General features: G+C 39.5%; 3 protein-coding genes across 3 annotated transcripts in view; 1 reads left to right on the top strand and 2 right to left on the bottom strand.

Annotated features, from left to right (window-relative positions):
• Window positions 1–4,157: 4,157 nt before the first annotated feature.
• On the top strand, window positions 4,158–6,107 carry LOC101296366 (probable L-type lectin-domain containing receptor kinase S.7-like; the record flags this gene model as incomplete). The annotated part of the gene is made up of 1 exon (XM_004296284.1): window positions 4,158–6,107. A coding segment is annotated over one exon (1,950 nt), but the record flags the coding sequence as incomplete, so codon positions are not given.
• A 4,225-nt stretch (window positions 6,108–10,332) lies between these two features.
• LOC101296084 (poly(A)-specific ribonuclease PARN-like) lies at window positions 10,333–14,503 on the bottom strand. Its single transcript, XM_004296283.1, has 7 exons — window positions 14,154–14,503; window positions 13,256–13,386; window positions 12,807–13,120; window positions 12,245–12,358; window positions 12,018–12,144; window positions 11,669–11,939; window positions 10,333–11,179 (listed from the first exon to the last, which is right to left on the bottom strand). The coding sequence occupies exons 1-7, from the start codon at window positions 14,501–14,503 to the stop codon at window positions 10,333–10,335; spliced, it is 2,154 nt and encodes a 717-aa protein (XP_004296331.1).
• A 1,952-nt stretch (window positions 14,504–16,455) lies between these two features.
• LOC101293469 (ribosomal RNA small subunit methyltransferase B-like) overlaps window positions 16,456–17,778 on the bottom strand; it is a 5,517-nt gene continuing 4,194 nt past the window's right edge. Inside the window, exons 16-19 of the mRNA XM_004295141.1 lie at window positions 17,379–17,475; window positions 17,060–17,193; window positions 16,870–16,911; window positions 16,456–16,739 (exon numbers count right to left, since the gene is read on the bottom strand). Coding sequence (XP_004295189.1) covers window positions 17,062–17,193; window positions 17,379–17,475 — 229 coding nt within the window. The 3' untranslated portion in view covers window positions 16,456–16,739; window positions 16,870–16,911; window positions 17,060–17,061. The remainder of the gene's footprint in view (window positions 16,740–16,869; window positions 16,912–17,059; window positions 17,194–17,378; window positions 17,476–17,778) is intronic.

The following is a 17,778-nucleotide window of genomic DNA, read 5'->3' as shown; positions in this document are numbered from 1 at the left end:
TTCTCTGTAGTCTCACAAATTGCAGTTGTGATTTCTAAAAGAGGATAATGAAGCAAAAAAAAAGCCGTTAATCAGATAATCATTAGATAGATGCGAATGATACTTATGCTTTGTTCGTTGTTGCAAGTCCAAAACCACGTACTTGGTAATAAGAAAGAAATGTACAAGAAAATCAAGTGTTTCATTAAGAATCAGAATCATCGACAAGTTTGATAGACAAACGAGATGCAAAATGTAGACGAACGATATGGGAATGGAAGTATATATATGCACTACCTATATATATTATATAGTGATAGTATTCGAATTGCATTTGCATTTTCAACATCTAACATTCGGTTTGCCAACCTTTTTGATGGCTCTAACCAAATTGCAATCAGAAGTCCAAAACAAACTTCATACGTCAATTTAGGTTTGGAAACAGAATCACTACCTATCAAAAACATAGGCCCAGCTATTTGGTACTCACTCACACAAGGGCCAGCTAGTGAATCAGTGTTATAAGTTCATGTATATACACACACACACACACCTTTCGCTTGTTGAACTCTTCCACAGCGAAACAGGCAGGTCCTATTCCTCCTAAATCCATATGATAATCGATTCCCTGTTTAAATAGGACAACAGTAAGTATGATCAGGTACTGCATTTTGATACAAAGGAGCAGGAAATAAAACCACAAAGGTTTCCAAAACATACATGCATACCCTATTAACAGTCAACGGAATTCGAAACCCATTTTCATCAATACACCCGAATTCAAACAGATAAGCATTAGCAGCAGTACGCACTACAGGCGCCTTCTTCTTATTGTTCCTGTGATTGTGGTTGTGATTCTTCTTGTGCGCTTCGGCCTCGCAATTGTGAAGCATCAAAACTAGTCTTCTGTTTTTGTGAATACATTTACTACTAGCCATAGTCATAGTAGTAGTCCCCATCTTTCCAAGCACAGAACGAAAAGCCATAGTCTGCTAAAGACAGTATCAATACATGAGACATATCTAACAAAATCTCATACAAGAAAAACAAAAAGGGTTTTGTTCTCCCTTTTACCTAAAAATTTTGCACAGGGAGACGTGAACCCTAATTTGAGCAAAAAGATAAGTAAGAAACTCTTTACGGATTATTTCTTTTTTGGTCAAATTAAAATTTTGGGTTAAAAGATACTTGGTGAAAGGCTGAAGCCCAGATGTATAATCCAGCCCAATTATTAGATTATGGTTTTTCCATTCTGACATAGATTAGGGTTCAAAGAGATAGCAGGAGATTAAGGGTGATCGAGCAAATGCACGATCAGGCAGAGATAAAGAAACAGAATCGAGTAATTCAGGTAAATTGTAGTGTCTCAGATTATTTTACTCTACAAAGCAAGTTTAGGTATTGACGATTCACTTTGCTCTGTAATCTGCTCTAGAAAACAGTCCATGCATGAAACCATAGCTCTATTCTGCTTGTAAATCACTGTAAGTCGGTCACAATCTTCTCTACTGGATATGGAATTTCAGTGATTCAATTTGGTTGGCTTTGCCTTGCTAGGTTATCTCACTACAAAAAATCTGGCTAAAGGTGTCCCATATATTCTTGTTTGCATAGAATTAAGCTAGGGTTTACGGTTGTGGTTCTAAACTTCTTATATCGTGTTATTGTAATGATCATGCACAGAGTGAGACCAGGTAGGTATGGCAGCTGCTATTCGGTCTATGATTGGAAAGGTAGGAAATACAAGATCAGTAAGAAACGATGTTACATCTTTTCCAATTTCAAACCCTCATCTACACTTGGGTTATTCCTCTCGTCACCCTCTTGATCTATTTCCGGTAGTACACCACCCCCGCAATCAAAGGCTGCCAAAGAAATCAGAACCTGACAGCCGGCCGGTATGCAACTCGACCTGGAGGCTCATCCCAATGCCATGCCTTAATTTTGCTTTCTTTCCAACTTTCAACTGGTACTATAAGAAGAAGGCACTTGCATTTGTACACTCTCCAATAGTGCATTCTCAATCTATTCATGCATTTTGATGGATATTTGCTTCCCATTTTCACCGTCTTTCCCTCTCATCGCTGTTTCTTTGAAACAGTCCATTCCAGAAATGCCATACCTTGGAACAGGTCCTATCAATGACTCCTCCAGAGATTGCCCAAGAGTTGTGATTAACGCACATTTCGCTTTGGAAGAGTTCAATAAGCAAAAGGTGTGAACTGATAGATCATAATAAGTTTTGCAGATCAATGTCATATAAATCTAAGCATGTTTCTTCAGCCTATGATCGATTATACCCATGCCCTATGTTTTTTGTACTAAACGCATAAATGTATGCTTGGCTCGAGCTATTCCATTCTTGACTGCTGCACATATAATGTGGTTTTGTGTATTGAAGTTTTAATATTATGTAACTTGATCTGATTTTGCTTCCATATATGCTATAGAATGCCCAACTGCAATTTGTAAGAGTGGTGAAGGCATATAACCAGGAGTGTGGTGGTGCTTTCAATCATCTAATGCTAACTTTGGAGGCTATAGACGCTAATAATGTGATCCAGATCTATCAAGCAATAGTGAAGCAGTTTTGGATTGCCAAACGTCCATTGCTGCTCCTATTATTTGGTCTCGTTGCCGATAATGGCAATTGGGATTTGATCAAACTTATTGACAACAGGGGTGTATTCGGACCAGGACCAACTGATAATCGATGTAAGTCACTTTCAATATAAGTACTATACCATGTTACTTAAATTCTTAATTGTCTACTCTATATTGTTGTAGGTTTTGGTCGAAGGATAAAGATTCAAAAGACCCAGAGATGTTCCCTCGAGGAAGAGATTCTAAGCACCTTGCACTTGCCCCTTAAATGATTTTTAGTTGGGTAAATTTAGTTCCACCAAAGAATCAAGTACATTGGTCAAGACACCTCTGTTATTGAAGTTTAGTATATAGTTTAACAAATACACATGACTTGTGATTCGTCTAAGTCTCCTCTATCTTAACTTATGTCAATAATATTATGTAACGGCTACATGACATGTGTGTTGTATTATTCCATTATTATTTGAGACATCTGCAGATGTAGGCCTTGATCACATGATGGCCTTTCATATTTGTCATTATTGAAATCTCTAAAATCAAATCTTACAACTGCAGTTCTGGCTTTCTGGAAGTGCAGAACTTTTGATTTGAATGTAATTAACTAATACCACAAGAGAATCCATCATTCTTGAGTTTCAGTGCCATCTTTTCTTAATCATTACTTGCTTGGGTTAGCAAATCGCGAGTCATTGTAGCACGGTGCATGTTAGTTTGCACTTGGTTTTGCACAAAACTAAGCTAAACTATTAGCAAAATCATTATAATACTCCACCATTACGGGTAATCTTACTTAAATCCATTGTGTTAAAGTGCTCTTTGAACAATTTAGTAGCTTGGCTAGAGCTACTGGCTAGCATAAGAATGTTACATTGTACTAGATCAACAATCGATGATAAAGTTATGACAATTCAACGATTGATATCAAACGATTTTACAAACATAAATAATTGAGTTTCAATCTATTAACGTTTTATACAATTCTACAAAGTTACAAATGTCAAATTTAACATGGCATGATGTGAATCATAACCGAAAAGTGTTATCGCCTCTATCATCAGTTCAGATAGCCTCCCTTCAATCACCTTTCATACCGTGTACGAAGGTTTCCTCGAACTCCAATTAACGTCACCTCCATAAGTCCATATGCCTTTGTAAAGAATATTATCTAAACTATCCCTTAATCCCAATCTTCCTTTAGCTCTAAACCAAGATTTGACCATGTGAAGCTCCTCACAAACGCCGTCGTTTCCCGCTTTCCCCTCTACAAAAACAAAGTCCCCTCATAACCGTTACAAACCCAAACAAAAAGAAAAGCCCACAACATATATTCCCTTTCACACCGACCCACTATACGCTCCATTTTCTCCCCCAACCGTTTAAACCCCACTACTCTCCTCCTTCCCTCCCTTAAACCCCAGTCTTCAATCCCCAGAATCTTCACAAATCTTCCAAGAAATCAACCCAGAAAAATCGAACCCATTTCCTCTCTCGAAAAACCCAGAAAAACCCAAGTCATGAATCCAAGAAAGCTTCTTGCTTTCTTTTCCATCTTCTTCCTCCTCCGCCTCCGCCACCACTCCGCCGCCGCCGAGAATCTCGCCTTCGACTTCCCCTCCTTCAACTTCCGCAACCTCACCTTCCTCGGCGACTCCCACATCCGCAACGGCGTCGTCGGCCTCACCCGCGACCTCCCCGTCCCCACCTCCTCCGCCGGCGCCGTCCTCTACTCCTCCCCCGTCCGCTTCTTCGACCCCGACTCCAACATCACCGCCTCCTTCTCCTCCCGCTTCACCTTCCTCTTCTCCAACCTCAACCCCTCCTCCCCATCCGGCGACGGCATGTCGTTCTTCCTCTCCCCCAACAACCACTCCCTCGGCTCTCCCGGCGCCTTTCTCGCCCTCCCCAACGACACATCGTTCTTCATCGCCGTGGAATTCGACTCCAAGCGGGACCCGCGCTTCGACGACCCCAACGACAACCACGTCGGCCTCGACATCTCCTCCCTCGTCTCCCTCAAGACCGCCGACCCCATTGACCAAGACGTTGACCTCAAGTCCGGCGCCGCCGTCACCGCCTGGGTCGACTACAAGAACGACCAAGAAACCCTCAAGGTCTACCTCAGCTACTCCTCCGCCGTCAAACCCGAGAATCCGATCCTCGACGTCGGCATCGATCTTTCCGGCTACCTGAGAGAGACCATGTACGTCGGCTTCTCTGCTTCCACCGAAGGCTCCACAGAGCTTCACCAGCTCATGTCATGGAGCTTCAAGACTTCTGGGTTCGTCCCCAAACGACCCACATTGCACCCCCACAACGTTTCCGACACTTACGTCATTGTCAGCCCCCGGATGCCGGCGCCGGAGTCCGGTTCCGGCCGCCGGAGAATGGGGCTGGGGCTTGGTATTGGGATGCCGGCGGTGTTCTGCGTTGCGCTGGCGGTTTTCGGGGTTTTGAGTGTGAGGAAATGGAGGGAGGTGAGGAGGGAGAAGAGTTTTAAGGCGGAGGTGGTGGCGGGGCCGAGGCAGTTTAGCTATAGAGAGCTGAAGGCAGCTACTGGGGGGTTTCATCCGAGTAGGGTGATCGGACACGGCGCGTTTGGGACGGTTTACAAGGCGTTTTTTGTGTCGTCGGGGACTATTGCGGCGGTGAAGAGGTCCAGGCATTGTCATGAGGGGAGGAGTGAGTTTCTTGCGGAGCTGTCGATTATCGCTTGCTTGCGGCACAAGAATTTGGTGCATTTGCAAGGGTGGTGTGTCGAGAAGGGGGAGCTGCTGCTTGTGTATGATTTCATGGCGAATGGGAGTCTTGAGAGGGTGTTGTATCAGGACAGTGAGCTTTGTCAGGCTAATTTGTTGGATTGGAATCATAGGAGGAATGTGGCGATTGGTTTGGCGTCTGTTTTGACATATATGCATCAGGAGTGTGAGCAGCAGGTGATTCATAGGGATATCAAGACTGGTAATGTGTTGCTGGATGGGAATTTCAATGCAAAGCTTGGTGATTTTGGACTGGCAAAGCTTATGGATCATGATAAGAGCCCTGTTTCGACACTGACTGCTGGGACAATGGGGTACCTTGCGCCTGAGTATCTTCAGTATGGGAAGGCGACTGAGAAGACTGATGCTTTCAGCTATGGTGTGGTGATACTGGAATTGGCTTGTGGGAGGAGGCCAATTGAGAGAGTACCGGATTGTCACAAGATGGTGAATTTGGTTGATTGGGTTTGGGGGCTGCATTCTGAAGGGAGGATTATTGATGCAGCTGATCAGAGGCTGGCCGGGGAGTTTGATGTGGATGAAATGCGGAAGCTGTTGCTTGTCGGTTTGAGTTGTGCTAACCCGGATAGCTCCAAGAGGCCTACAATGAGGAAAGTTCTACAGATCTTGAGCAATGAGGCAGAACCTCCAGCTGTGCCGAGGGTTAAGCCGAGTCTCAGTTTCTCTTGTGGCGTGTCTCTGTCTGTTGATGACATCGTTTCAGACTGTGATGAAGGCTCAATGTGTGAGATTGTTGTCAACTGAAGCAGGTTTCATAGTGTTTTTAGTCTATATGAGATTGCAGAGTTTTAGATGGTTCAATTCTTTTATTTGTTATGCTTCTTTTTCCTGCAATTTGAAGATTAGAGTCTGTTAGAGTTCAATGGCCAAAGTTCAAGCCTTCTATTGAGCTTTGTGGTCTCTGCTTAGATCCAGGATAAAAGAAGCTTGCTTGAATATATCAATTGTAATACTCGTTCAAGTAACATGTTTTCATAGTGGCAATGAAAGATCCTTGATTGATTTCTACACTATTTTGAGATGTTCTGTTCAGTACCTTTCTGCTTATAGTTTTGAGTATGCTGGTTGACATCTACATGGACTATGCAAAAGAGTAGCTATACAGCCTATACTGACAACAGTAATAAAAATGTATTGTTGGTTAGTATTTCTCTATTGAAGGTTATGCTTCATCATATAGGGTAAATGGTAGTCACTCTATTACTGGTAAAGCAGATGTGCTGATCTCAGAATGCTATCTGTCACCCTACCTAGGAGACCATCTACAATTTTTTCTTATAAAAACAGGAACAAATTTCAAGCTTCTATCAATACTTCTTGTATCTGGTTACTAGATCTTCTTCTGATAAATTGTGAGAGGTTGCTGTTATTGCTAGTGGGCTTTTCCATCATCATTTTCTACAGCAATCGTAACCATAACTTTGCTGGGGCTATTCTTATTCCCATACCTCCAAAAGGATTGCTTCAGTTGTTAGTTGTCCTAGGCCCAGTAGGAAAGCTGGTATCAGTGTAGTCAACTTAATCTTCATTACTAATCAAGTGCAGAACTGTAGAGCACATTTATAATCAGACTGGCTCTCCAGGTAAAGAGTTAACTCGCTGAGACCATACTAAATACACTTCTAAATACAGCCAAACATTGAACAGCTCTGGGCCTGTTCAACTAGAATTTCCTTGTTTCTAGCTAAATACTAGCTGCCCTTAGAAGGTAATTTTAGTAGTCTAGCTAGCATGCCCTTGTGTAACTGACAGTAGTAGCAAGAAGAGTATGGCTTGTCATCGTAGCTTTAGTGGTCTTACTACTAGAAATGTAGATTTACTGGTTAGCTACCCAAGCACAGGAAGTAAAGATCTGGATGTGTTTTATTCTCTCTCTCTCTCTCTCTCTCTCTCTCTCTTTGAATTACAGAGTTCTTATAACTAATCACTCAAACTTTATGGAGCTATACCGGATGAGATCATGACAAGATTTAACATTTGGTGTCTGATAAAGATCAGCTGCTTGGCGACATGATTAGTGATGGGAATTACTGTTAAGCGATGATAACAGAAGAAGAGAGAGCACACTCCCAACAGTGACAAAGTTCTCTTTGCCAATGGCGGGTTGTGCTCTCTATCTTCTGTCAACATAATTCCTCATAACCATCCATAGATCATTAGATCAGTCATATATCCATATCCTCCCTGCACCATGAATCCTCTTTAGAATCAGACCAAAAGTATGAAAGCTCGTAGATAATATAGATCACATACAGGTGAACTAACATGTTTGTCAGTTACACATAAAACATTTCTATCCATCCCTTGCATAAACATCCTCATAGTACCCAATGCCAAAATTTCATCCTTCAATTAATAATCCAATTATTTGGTAACAGATATAGAATTAAGGTAACAAAACATGAGTAATTGATATAAAAAGATATACATATGTATTCACACGTGTAATGTAAGAGCTTGAGAAGACTTTACATCATGTGTTGAATGAAGATCAGATCGGTGCTGGTGATCGAGATGAATAAAGTGGGGATTAAGTGTTGTTGATGATGCTGACAGAAGAAGAGTGAGCACACTCCCAAAAATGACAAAGCTCTCTTTCATCAATGCGGGGTTGTGCTCACTCTCTTCTGTCAACATAATTCCTCATAAACCATCCATAGATCAGTCAATCAGCATGTATCCATAATTCCATATCCTCCCTGCACTGGAAACCATGAATCCTCTTTAGAATGAGACACAAAAGCACAAAATCTCATGGATAATACAGATCACATACAGCTGAACTAACATGTTTTTCAGTTGAACATAAACATGTCTATCACTTGCATAAGGATCCACACAGTACTACGTGCATTCAAAATTTCATCCTTCCATTACTATAATGTAATTATTTGGTAATAGGTAGAGAATTGAGGTTATATAACATGGGTCACTGATATATACATAAGTATAGAGTAAGAGCTTGAAAAGATAAGTATAGAGTAAGAGCTTGAAAAGACTTTTACATTATGTGTTGGATGAAGGTCAGTTTGTGCTGATGATCGAGATGATCAAAGAGGGGGTTAAGTGTTGATGATGTTGCTGACAGAAGAAGAGCGAGCACACTCCCAACAGTGACAAAGCTCTCTTCCACCAATGCCGGGTTGTGCTCACTCTCTTCTGTCAACATAACCTCTCTCCCTCACAAACCATCTGTACACATCAATCACCTTGCTAATCTCCCCTGCAGTGAATAATCATGAATACTCTTTAGAATGGGATATAAAGCACAAAATCTCATAGATCATATAACATGCATATATGTGTACTAACATGAATATCAGTTGCACATAAATAAGATTCAGCAACATAAAGCTCAACTTGGTAAATAGGCCATGAAAAATAAGAATGAAAATAGAGAGATCAAAGATCACACACATACCAAAATTTGATGGTTTCTGCAAAATTTGATGGTTTTTGCTCCTCTCCATAAAACCAAGAGGAAGAAGAAACCTAATAAGTATAGCACCAAAGAGCTCTACCCCATCATCTTTATACACACGACCCGAGTACTCTATAGTCTATACTATAGATACTTGAGGCTTGAGAGTGAGAGATACGTATCAGCTACAAACTCTACCTCTTATAGGGACATGTCCACCGGCTGCAGGGGGTCACTATTGGACTGTGACCGGCTAGTGAGGTTAAAGTGGTTATTTTTTTCAAGACCTTTCACTGTCTGTGACCTCACTGTGGAGTTGTTTATTTCAGAAAGGACTGAAACGTATAAGAAACCCCAAAAATTTATGCAACTGAAAGATGAAGGGGGATGTTGACCGGTTATTCAGGCATTAAAGCCGGAGGGAGAGGGATAGAACGTTCAAGAAAAGAGTTTGGTCACATTAGCATGATAAGCATGATTAGTGTGAATAGGAAGACTGTTGTTTTCATGATTTCTGGTGAAGATAATGATCGTTTTATGTTGACATGAACGGTGGTTAGTAATTACTATCTTGATCAAGTGAAAATTTCGCGGCTAAAGCAACATGACACTTGGTTTAGTAACATAAGTCTCGTCTTTAAGTTGTAAATCATGAAGTATGATCATATTATCGATAGATTATTAATCTTGTGATTGATGAATTTCACATAAATAATTAACAAAGTATTGGTGCATGTAAACATCGATCTATATATCATGTGTATATCTTTCTCTTGGATAAGATATGTGTCTTAATCTTTTAACTAAAAATGGAACAATTCAGGCTTTTCTAGGTATCGAATTGATTTAGTAATATAAGTCTCGTCTTTATGTTTTAAATCATTGTATATGATCACATTATCGATAGATTATTAATCTTCTGATCGATGAATTTCACATAAATAATTAATAAAGTATTGGTGCATGTAAACATCGATCTATATATCATGTGCATATCTTTCTCTTAGATAAGATCTGTGTCTTAATCTTTTAACTAAAAATGGAACAATTCAGGCTTTTCTGGGCATCGAATTGAATATGAACTTCTACCAGACTAGTGATGAATACGTAGAGGCAACCTCCACTCCTCCAGGGTAGCTTTCATCAGTCACCAATCACCATAATCTCATATCCTCCAATAACGTACATTCTTGTAAAAAAAATTTCTTCTGGATAAAATGCTGATATGCTTTCAAACCCTGGTTAGTGAAACCATCCGAATGCAGTTGGGACTTGTATAGAATGAGAAAATGCACAAGAAATTGGAAAGGTATTTCTTATACACTAGATAGTTTAATCCAACTTAGAACTTGCAATGAAAATCATCAGCAAAACAAGACATGCTATGATTTACTTGACTTTCAAAAAGATGCCGTATTGATACAGTGATTTCTTCTGTTCTTACTGCCCTAACCAAAGTATACATAATTCTCACTAACCTACAGAGCTCTGTAACTAGAATCTGTAGAAATTAATTAGCGCAACTGATTCAGCAAAACCCAGAACCAGTCACATATTAGTTCTGACCTTGTCAGCTCTAGAAGCAATCAAAGAATCTATAATCTTAAAGTGCGAGACATGTGCACTGGATGAATCACTTTGCACATTGTCCATGTCTTTTCTTTCGGATTTCTCGTCGACCTTTGAAGCAGGATCTAAAGCATTGTTTTGTACACCTGAACTCTCACATTCTAGGCTATCCAATGATGCCTTAGCTTCAACCAATTTGGTTTTCCATTGGATACCAAATGCCTCAGCCTGATCTGCAAACAAGACTTTTGCGTTGGGTGAACTACAAATTTCTTTGTAAGTTTCATAATCAGCAGCTCGGGTATTTCCACCTTCCAGAAGTCCTGCAAAAGGATGCAAAACAGCGACAGGACCATTATTTCTCTCTAATGTGTCCTTCAAACTGAGAAAATCAGAGACCAATTTCTGCTTCTTAAACTGAACGAACACTGCAGATTCATCCAAGTGATAGATAGATACAACCGACGACGGGCCAAAAACTTTGGAAATGCATTCTCTTATCTCTTGTGCCTTGACCTTGGATGAAAATCCCCATATCAAAGCAATTTTCTCAAACGAAATCTCCGAGTAACGCTGTTTTTTCTTAGATCCCACAGACATCGCATTCTTATTTCCCGTAGTTAAATCAATAACATCTCCTTTATTCCAACTAAGGAATAGAAGGTTGATGTGCTGTTTGAGCTTTTCATTGTGGGCCAACTTTTCAGAGGGCAAACAGGCTTCAAAATCAATACCTAGATGTCCACATGCCTGAGCAAAGACGCACCCTGTCATAAAAGCATCATATCCAGCTTCATGTTTTGCTCCAGAATTCCAGTTGGAGGACCTGCAAACAGATCAATTTGATAGGAAAGAGTTATTTCTAAGGTGTCTCCTCTGCTTTTCTTGTTCTTCAATTATTATTTTAAATGTTTAGGTGGTAGTTATTTTACTTTAGTAACTGAGAATTGTCTATAAGATGCACCCAATTATGCATCCCACAAAGCCAGTCAATAAAGCCACACATAAAAAATTTCACGAGCTGATCACATCTCATGTATGTAATGCATATTTGTTCCCAGTCAGATCTCAACGTTATAATTTCTAACCACAGCCCTTTGAAACATGACAAAATTCACATCAGAAAGTTGAATAATTATATATCTGTTTTCACTATTTATCTGTCTTTGTACCCTTTTCTATAAATATGGCAAAAAAAATCATTATACCTGTTTCAGTGTTTTCACTCTTTATCTACTTTTTTCTTTCAACATATGGGCAATGAAAACGGTAAGACTAGTAAAAGGTCATAGCTATTGGCATATATCTTCCTTACCTCAAATCATCAACCTGAACCTCAACTTTGACACACAATTGGAATGCCAGATCAGTGCTTTTCGCCCCCAGAGACATTTGTGGACATAATGATGCAAATGCTGACGAGAGAGATGTTTGGGATTTCTTCATCCGTTGTTGAAGCACAGTATTAGCATTCAAGAGTAATTTGGTGTCAATGATGTGTGGAAACCACTCGTTAACAGAAGAGACGAATTCTTCAGCAGTTGAAGGAAGAGGACCTACAAATTTGCTGTATATATGTGCAATATCTGTATGACAGAAAAAGGCATCTTAGCAATTATATAACATAACAAACCTGTTTATGAAACTACAACTGATATTTGTACCCAGAAAGCAATTGTGACCAACAATCAGCTTTTTTTCTGAGGAAAGAAGGTCAATAACATGACGAAACCCCACGGCAGCTTGAACCTTGGATTCTGCTTGTCTAAGATGCTCATCCTTCACCTCTTTCTGCAAAATATTTGAGATCCTTCACATTTGAAGCACTTTCGGAATTTCACAACAGGTGCCAGGTCAAGAGCAATCCACAGAGTGGAAATTAATTACTTACCATAAGTGACTCTCTATCATCCTCAGAATCTGTATGCACCACTAGATGCTGTTGACAGGAATTTTCCCCATTTACCTGAACATAAGAAAGATCTTGGAAATGTCTTCTGATGACCTGCAGAGTTTCACTTTTATGATCAGCTTGCTAGTGCCATGATGGTGAAGGTAAAAGGTACTTTAGACCCATATATGGCCATCTTGAAATAACGTGAAACACAAATTTAAGAAAGTAGTTGAGCAACAATTGCAAAATCAAGTGAAATTATTTTTCTTTGAACATGCACATTATAGTTGAATTCATAGAACAACTTAAGAATCTCGTTGGTGACGAGAGGGAAAGGAGCGCCCAAAAAAAAACCCAATTCCATAATAAAAACTCTTTACTGCCTGCTCTTGATTCATTGACTGCTAGCTTGTGCAATCAAGGAAAAGGTTTAATTCACAGAAAAAATTAACAAAAGACTATCCCAAGAATGATATTCTACACTTCATATCCAAGATATACTTAACACAAGTAACAATCTTATAGTGAAAGATTTTAGCAGAATGAAAAAATATTTTACCAGTTGAATCAACCTAAGCTGATGAGATGTAAATCCATTTAGACTAAGAGCTGGACACATCTTGAAGAAAATCGTTTCTAAATGTTGTTGGCGGTCATTTGAGATTCCCTGAAATTTTGACCCTCCATTTCTATTTCTCAACAACCCATCACGCCACTCAGTAAATGTATTCTTCATCCGTTCAGTGAAGAGAGTGTCAGCCATCTTAACCAAAGGGGCATCCCTTACTTCTTTCAAGTTAGATTCATCCTCATATGCCAAACGTAAACGCCTCAGTGCTTTACTTTCCTGCCCTCTGGATAAATAAGATATTCCTGAGCATACCCAGCAGCTCAATTTCAGAAACCAAAAGTAGCATAGAATGACTCGATCAAAAATATTCTCATACACTACATAATTGTACCATTAATCATGAAGTTGAAACAATATGCACACCAAAACTGTTGTACCTTCATGTATGCACACATTGAAATCGAACTGGTATTTGGCTAAGAAGTCAATTGACGTAGTCTGGCAAAGAAACTCATAAGTGGGGCTTTCGACAGGAAGCTCTTGACGTGGGAAGATATAGAAATTGTGCCTGCCAAAGTACACATATTAGCAGGTAATAGAACTATTAAAAGTTTTAGACAAACAGCTTTTTTTTACATAAGAAATATCTCGGATACAAACATGATAAAAACTTTCAGGAAATAACGAGAAGACCTATATTGAGTATGAACGAAACCCTGCATTGCAAAGAAGAACTTTCCCACCAATTCCATAACCACGAACTACCAAAGTCTGATATCACAATGATTTAGAAATTATGATGACTGAAGTGTGACAGAAGCAAATAATCCCTACAAAGTACCATTCCCATTTACATATACGTCCCCTTATGTAGATGTCAACAAACCCCCCACCTTGCAAAACTAGAGCATTGCCTACAACCTCCTATTTCTGATATTCCAAAGCAATAATAAATCAAAACCACCAAATGGATTCCTTACTTCCATCTGCACTAATCCCTAAACTCCTTATCTTTTTCCTCAATTTTCTATCGAAACAAGTGTCATTCCCAATTTTTCATTACAATAAACCTGAACAAACCCCTGCATTGCACCACAAGAGCTTTCCCTCCATTTCCATAACCACAACAGCTAATAAAAAGCGATTTTTCGACGTAGCAGCTGCATTAAACCCCTAAATTTCTCATCTTTGTACTCAAATTTTCTATGCAAACCAAACAGAACAAACAAGAATGAGCATTCCTACCAGTTTATCAAATCACAAAAGCCCTGAGATATCATCATGATGACGAAAGCATGAACAAAGCAAATTGCAGAGAGAGATAGAGAGACTGACGGATGAGCAATGAAGGATTTCTTGGACGAGTCCCAGCGGAAGGGGCAGACGCCGAACTGGAGCACGGCGAACTTCTCCGCCGAGTCCTTCACCTTCAGGTAGCTGACGTCAGGGCGGTCGAACTCTAACGAGTCCCTCCACGGCGCGCTGGTGACCCCGCTCATCTCGAGGTCGACGGCCACGAAGTCGGCGGCGGCGACATGGCGGCGGAGCTCGGCGAGGACCTGCTCGAAGTTTGATTTGGTCACGTTTTTCAAAGGGAAGGAGGGTTCCGCGGCGGCGGAGGAGGAGTGGGATAGGGCACGTGACAAGGCACGTGAGAGTACCCTCACCGGGCGGTGAGTGTTCATGGCGGGAGCATTGTCTGACCTCAGAGCTCTCTCTCCTCAGGGTTTAAGAGACTCTTTCAAGATTCAACTCACCCCAGAAACGACGCCGTTTTTACTCTAGTTCCCTAAAAAGACAAAAATGACATTTTGTTTCTATAAAAGAAAAGATAAAACAAAATACATAAACACCATAAATCATGAAAATAAAAATTTAAACGGTAATAACCGAAAGAGGAAGATTGGGATCCCAACTTTGCAAAGTTAGCAGTCTGACACTCTGACCAAGGGATTGCATCAGCTAATAAGACGGATTTCTCTCCAAATATGTCGAAATCCAAGTCTAAGCATTATTTATCCGGTCGAAGCTAAAATAACGAGATCACCTCTTTTTATAACTCATTAAGTGAAATTTCAGAGATTGTTGTTGCAATCAACGTTAGCTCTTACCAACTCGACCACATGCGATGATCATTGACATGTTGTCATATATGTGTGTGTGATGTTATCTATTGCATATTCATAACAATGATCATAATGTTGGAGATTATCTCGACTGTTTAAAGATATGTAAATGCTGTAAATAACCACACAGAAACACAGCAAGAGATTATCAAAGTCTGATGCAAAACCTCACAGAGGGAAAAAGCATCAGATCAAGAAATTTCACTGATCTTCAATAAGAGTTTACAAGAATAGGTAGTTCTACAACACAACTACACAAGGAATAATTTTCACTCCTTTCTATCTAAACACTCAAGAACAGTAATTCAAGAAGTTCTACACAAGAACATCTGAAAAACTTCCACATACTGATACTTCAATGCAATCAGTAGAAACAACTCAGATCCTCTACAAAATCTAGAGCTTTTTTATATCATAGCCATTTTACAGGTTCTTCACACAACCAGGCCTTTGCTTGATTCTCCAACACAACCAGCAATTATCTCTTGAATCACTCACAGCCTCATCAAACTTAAGTGCAACCTGAATGCAAATAAGAAACTTTTAGATCATATGATCAGACACACACAGTTTGCAGATAGATTAATATATAGTTCAACTTAGAGACTAAGATATCAAAGCCTAAACAATATCTGCAAAAAGGTAACCATTGCACTGTACATCAGATGCTATTTATAGAGCATGAAATGCTCCCCCTCAAATAATGCTCATCAAAATATTGATTTGGAAAAATCATAATCAGTGAACCATTTTTCCATAACACCTGCACTCAGCAATCATGTACATCAATCATATCTTTCACTATGATTAAGCACTGTCATTAAAACTCATATATCAACTGTTTAGAAAATCATGAAATAAAACCAATTATCATGAAGAAAATAACTTTGAATGTAAAAAGCCATACATTCCTCACTCAAGTTATAACTAACCAAATTAAGATAAAGATCAGTTACCTTTGTACAGAATCAAGCAGTTGACTCTGTGTTTACCTTTTCACAGCCGACTGTGTGTTTACCTTTTCACAGCCGCTAATCATGCATAATTTCAAGCAGTTTTGCTGAGGATTCCTTCTTGATGCCTTTCCTTCCTTTCCTAGTTCCACAAGGATTTCTTGTGTTTGAATAGGATTGGCCAATATATCAGTACTGTTTATGGCTGGTTCGTGGGAATACGAATGCGGTTGGGATTTCTTGGACGTGGAGTTGGAGGTTTTGCTTAATGTGATCATGATTGTTTAGGGTTACTACTTTCTCTTCAGGTTCTTGAATCTTCAGTCTTCAATTTATGCTTTTGGAAACTGTAAAACAATTGCATACAATAGGTAATTCATTCAGTTGAGAACATGAATACAAAGAAAGTCCCTATCTGTGTCTGTGTGTAGTGTGTTCCAAACTCTAAAGAGCATGTGATGCCTGGTTACAAGCATACTGTCTAAACAAATCAGCCTATGCTCTCTTTTTTCCTTTTTTCCTTTTTTCCGTTACAAACCTACATATGAACCCCCCACCAAATCATTGTGATCCTCTGCTGTATCGGCTCGATGTAGTTGTACGCATATCCACTGTGCTTCGTGCATAGGCAAAATTTAAATCCTGAATAGGTTCAGCTCACATGTCTTCAAAGAATCCAACTAAGAATCAGTGAAGGCAGCTATGGCAATCTTGATTATTGTGATTCCTATGCAATGTCGGTATATAGCATTTTGACTGTACCCAAGCGACTTGGGATCATCAGCGCAGAAACCTCTCTAAGATGTCGAAAAGGTTGTCTTCTGCACAATTTATCATTGTACCTGTTATTGGACCACTTCAAAAGTGAATTAGTAGCCCTCAAATGTGAATATGGCTTTCAATCAAAAATAAAAATGTGAACAGAGCTGATTGCAGCTAGCTGTCAATTCAGTTCATTTCAGTCACACTCACCAATAAGAACTGCACAAGTTGTTTGAACCCAGAACTCAACTCCTGTTCAAGAAAGAACTCATGTATCAGGATATCTTGTTCATAAGAAGTTCCACATAGACATGCAAAACTGTAATCTGATCACTGGTATAAAGTTCATTGTAGAGAAACTCACTAACCAAATAAAAAAGGAAAGCCTTACTTTACCTACATTTACAAAGCTCGACTTAAACGAGCAGCAAAGGCCCCATCCAGGGAATGTTTCACAGGGTTGGAGGAATAGAAACCATGCTCCGTTACGAATTCAGATGGAACATATTTGTCAGCAGGATCTACACAAAAATACTGAAACCAAAAGAATAGTAGTGATTAGAAAGATGCCCAATACTGCATATCTAAAACTCTGAAATCCGAATATGCATTTAACAAAAATGTGTCTGTGGGTACTTGGTAACGAAGTATGCAACCATCTACTTTCGTATGTTCAACATGGAAATACTATAAGAAAAAAATGAAGTTATAGCCCTTACGGGATGCCTGAGAAGAAATGCAGCAATTCTCTCTTCATTCTCTTCCGGATCTATGGAGCAAGTGCTGTATACTAACACTCCACCAGGCTTGACCAATCTGTAATTGAACATTAAATAATAAGGAAAAACTAAAAAGGTAAAGGTATTGAACTCAATGATATATAATTATGTGTGTGTGTGTGTGTTTTTGTGTTTGATCATGTCCTTATAGAAAGCTTGTGAATTGTGATAGTCACATTCCATAAAAGGGAACCATGTATTCAGTTCATTAAAGCTAGTCTTAATGTTAAACTTGGCAGTTTGTGATAGATAATTTGATGATCAAGGTAAAGTACTACAAATGAGAGGGAGAGAGAGAGAGAGAGAGAGAGAGAGAGAGAGAGAGAGAGTAGTTTAGTTT

This window comes from Fragaria vesca, linkage group LG3, assembly GCF_000184155.1.
Source record: "Fragaria vesca subsp. vesca linkage group LG3, FraVesHawaii_1.0, whole genome shotgun sequence".
Classification (NCBI taxonomy): domain Eukaryota; kingdom Viridiplantae; phylum Streptophyta; class Magnoliopsida; order Rosales; family Rosaceae; genus Fragaria; species Fragaria vesca.
The sequence above is the reverse complement of the archived record's forward strand: the minus strand, read 5'-3'. Positions and strand labels throughout refer to the sequence as shown.

What these genes read in the sequence shown, in the direction of transcription:
- LOC101296084 (XM_004296283.1), bottom strand. Translation starts at nt 14,503, where the DNA reads ATGAACACTCACCGCCCGGTGAGGGTACTCTCACGTGCCTTGTCACGT. An exon ending in CAATGTGTGCATACATGAAG is followed by an intron (nt 13,121 to 13,255) that starts GTACAACAGTTT and finishes GGGTATGCTCAG; the next exon opens with GAATATCTTATTTATCCAGA. An exon ending in TGGTCACAATTGCTTTCTGG is followed by an intron (nt 11,940 to 12,017) that starts GTACAAATATCA and finishes TCTGTCATACAG; the next exon opens with ATATTGCACATATATACAGC.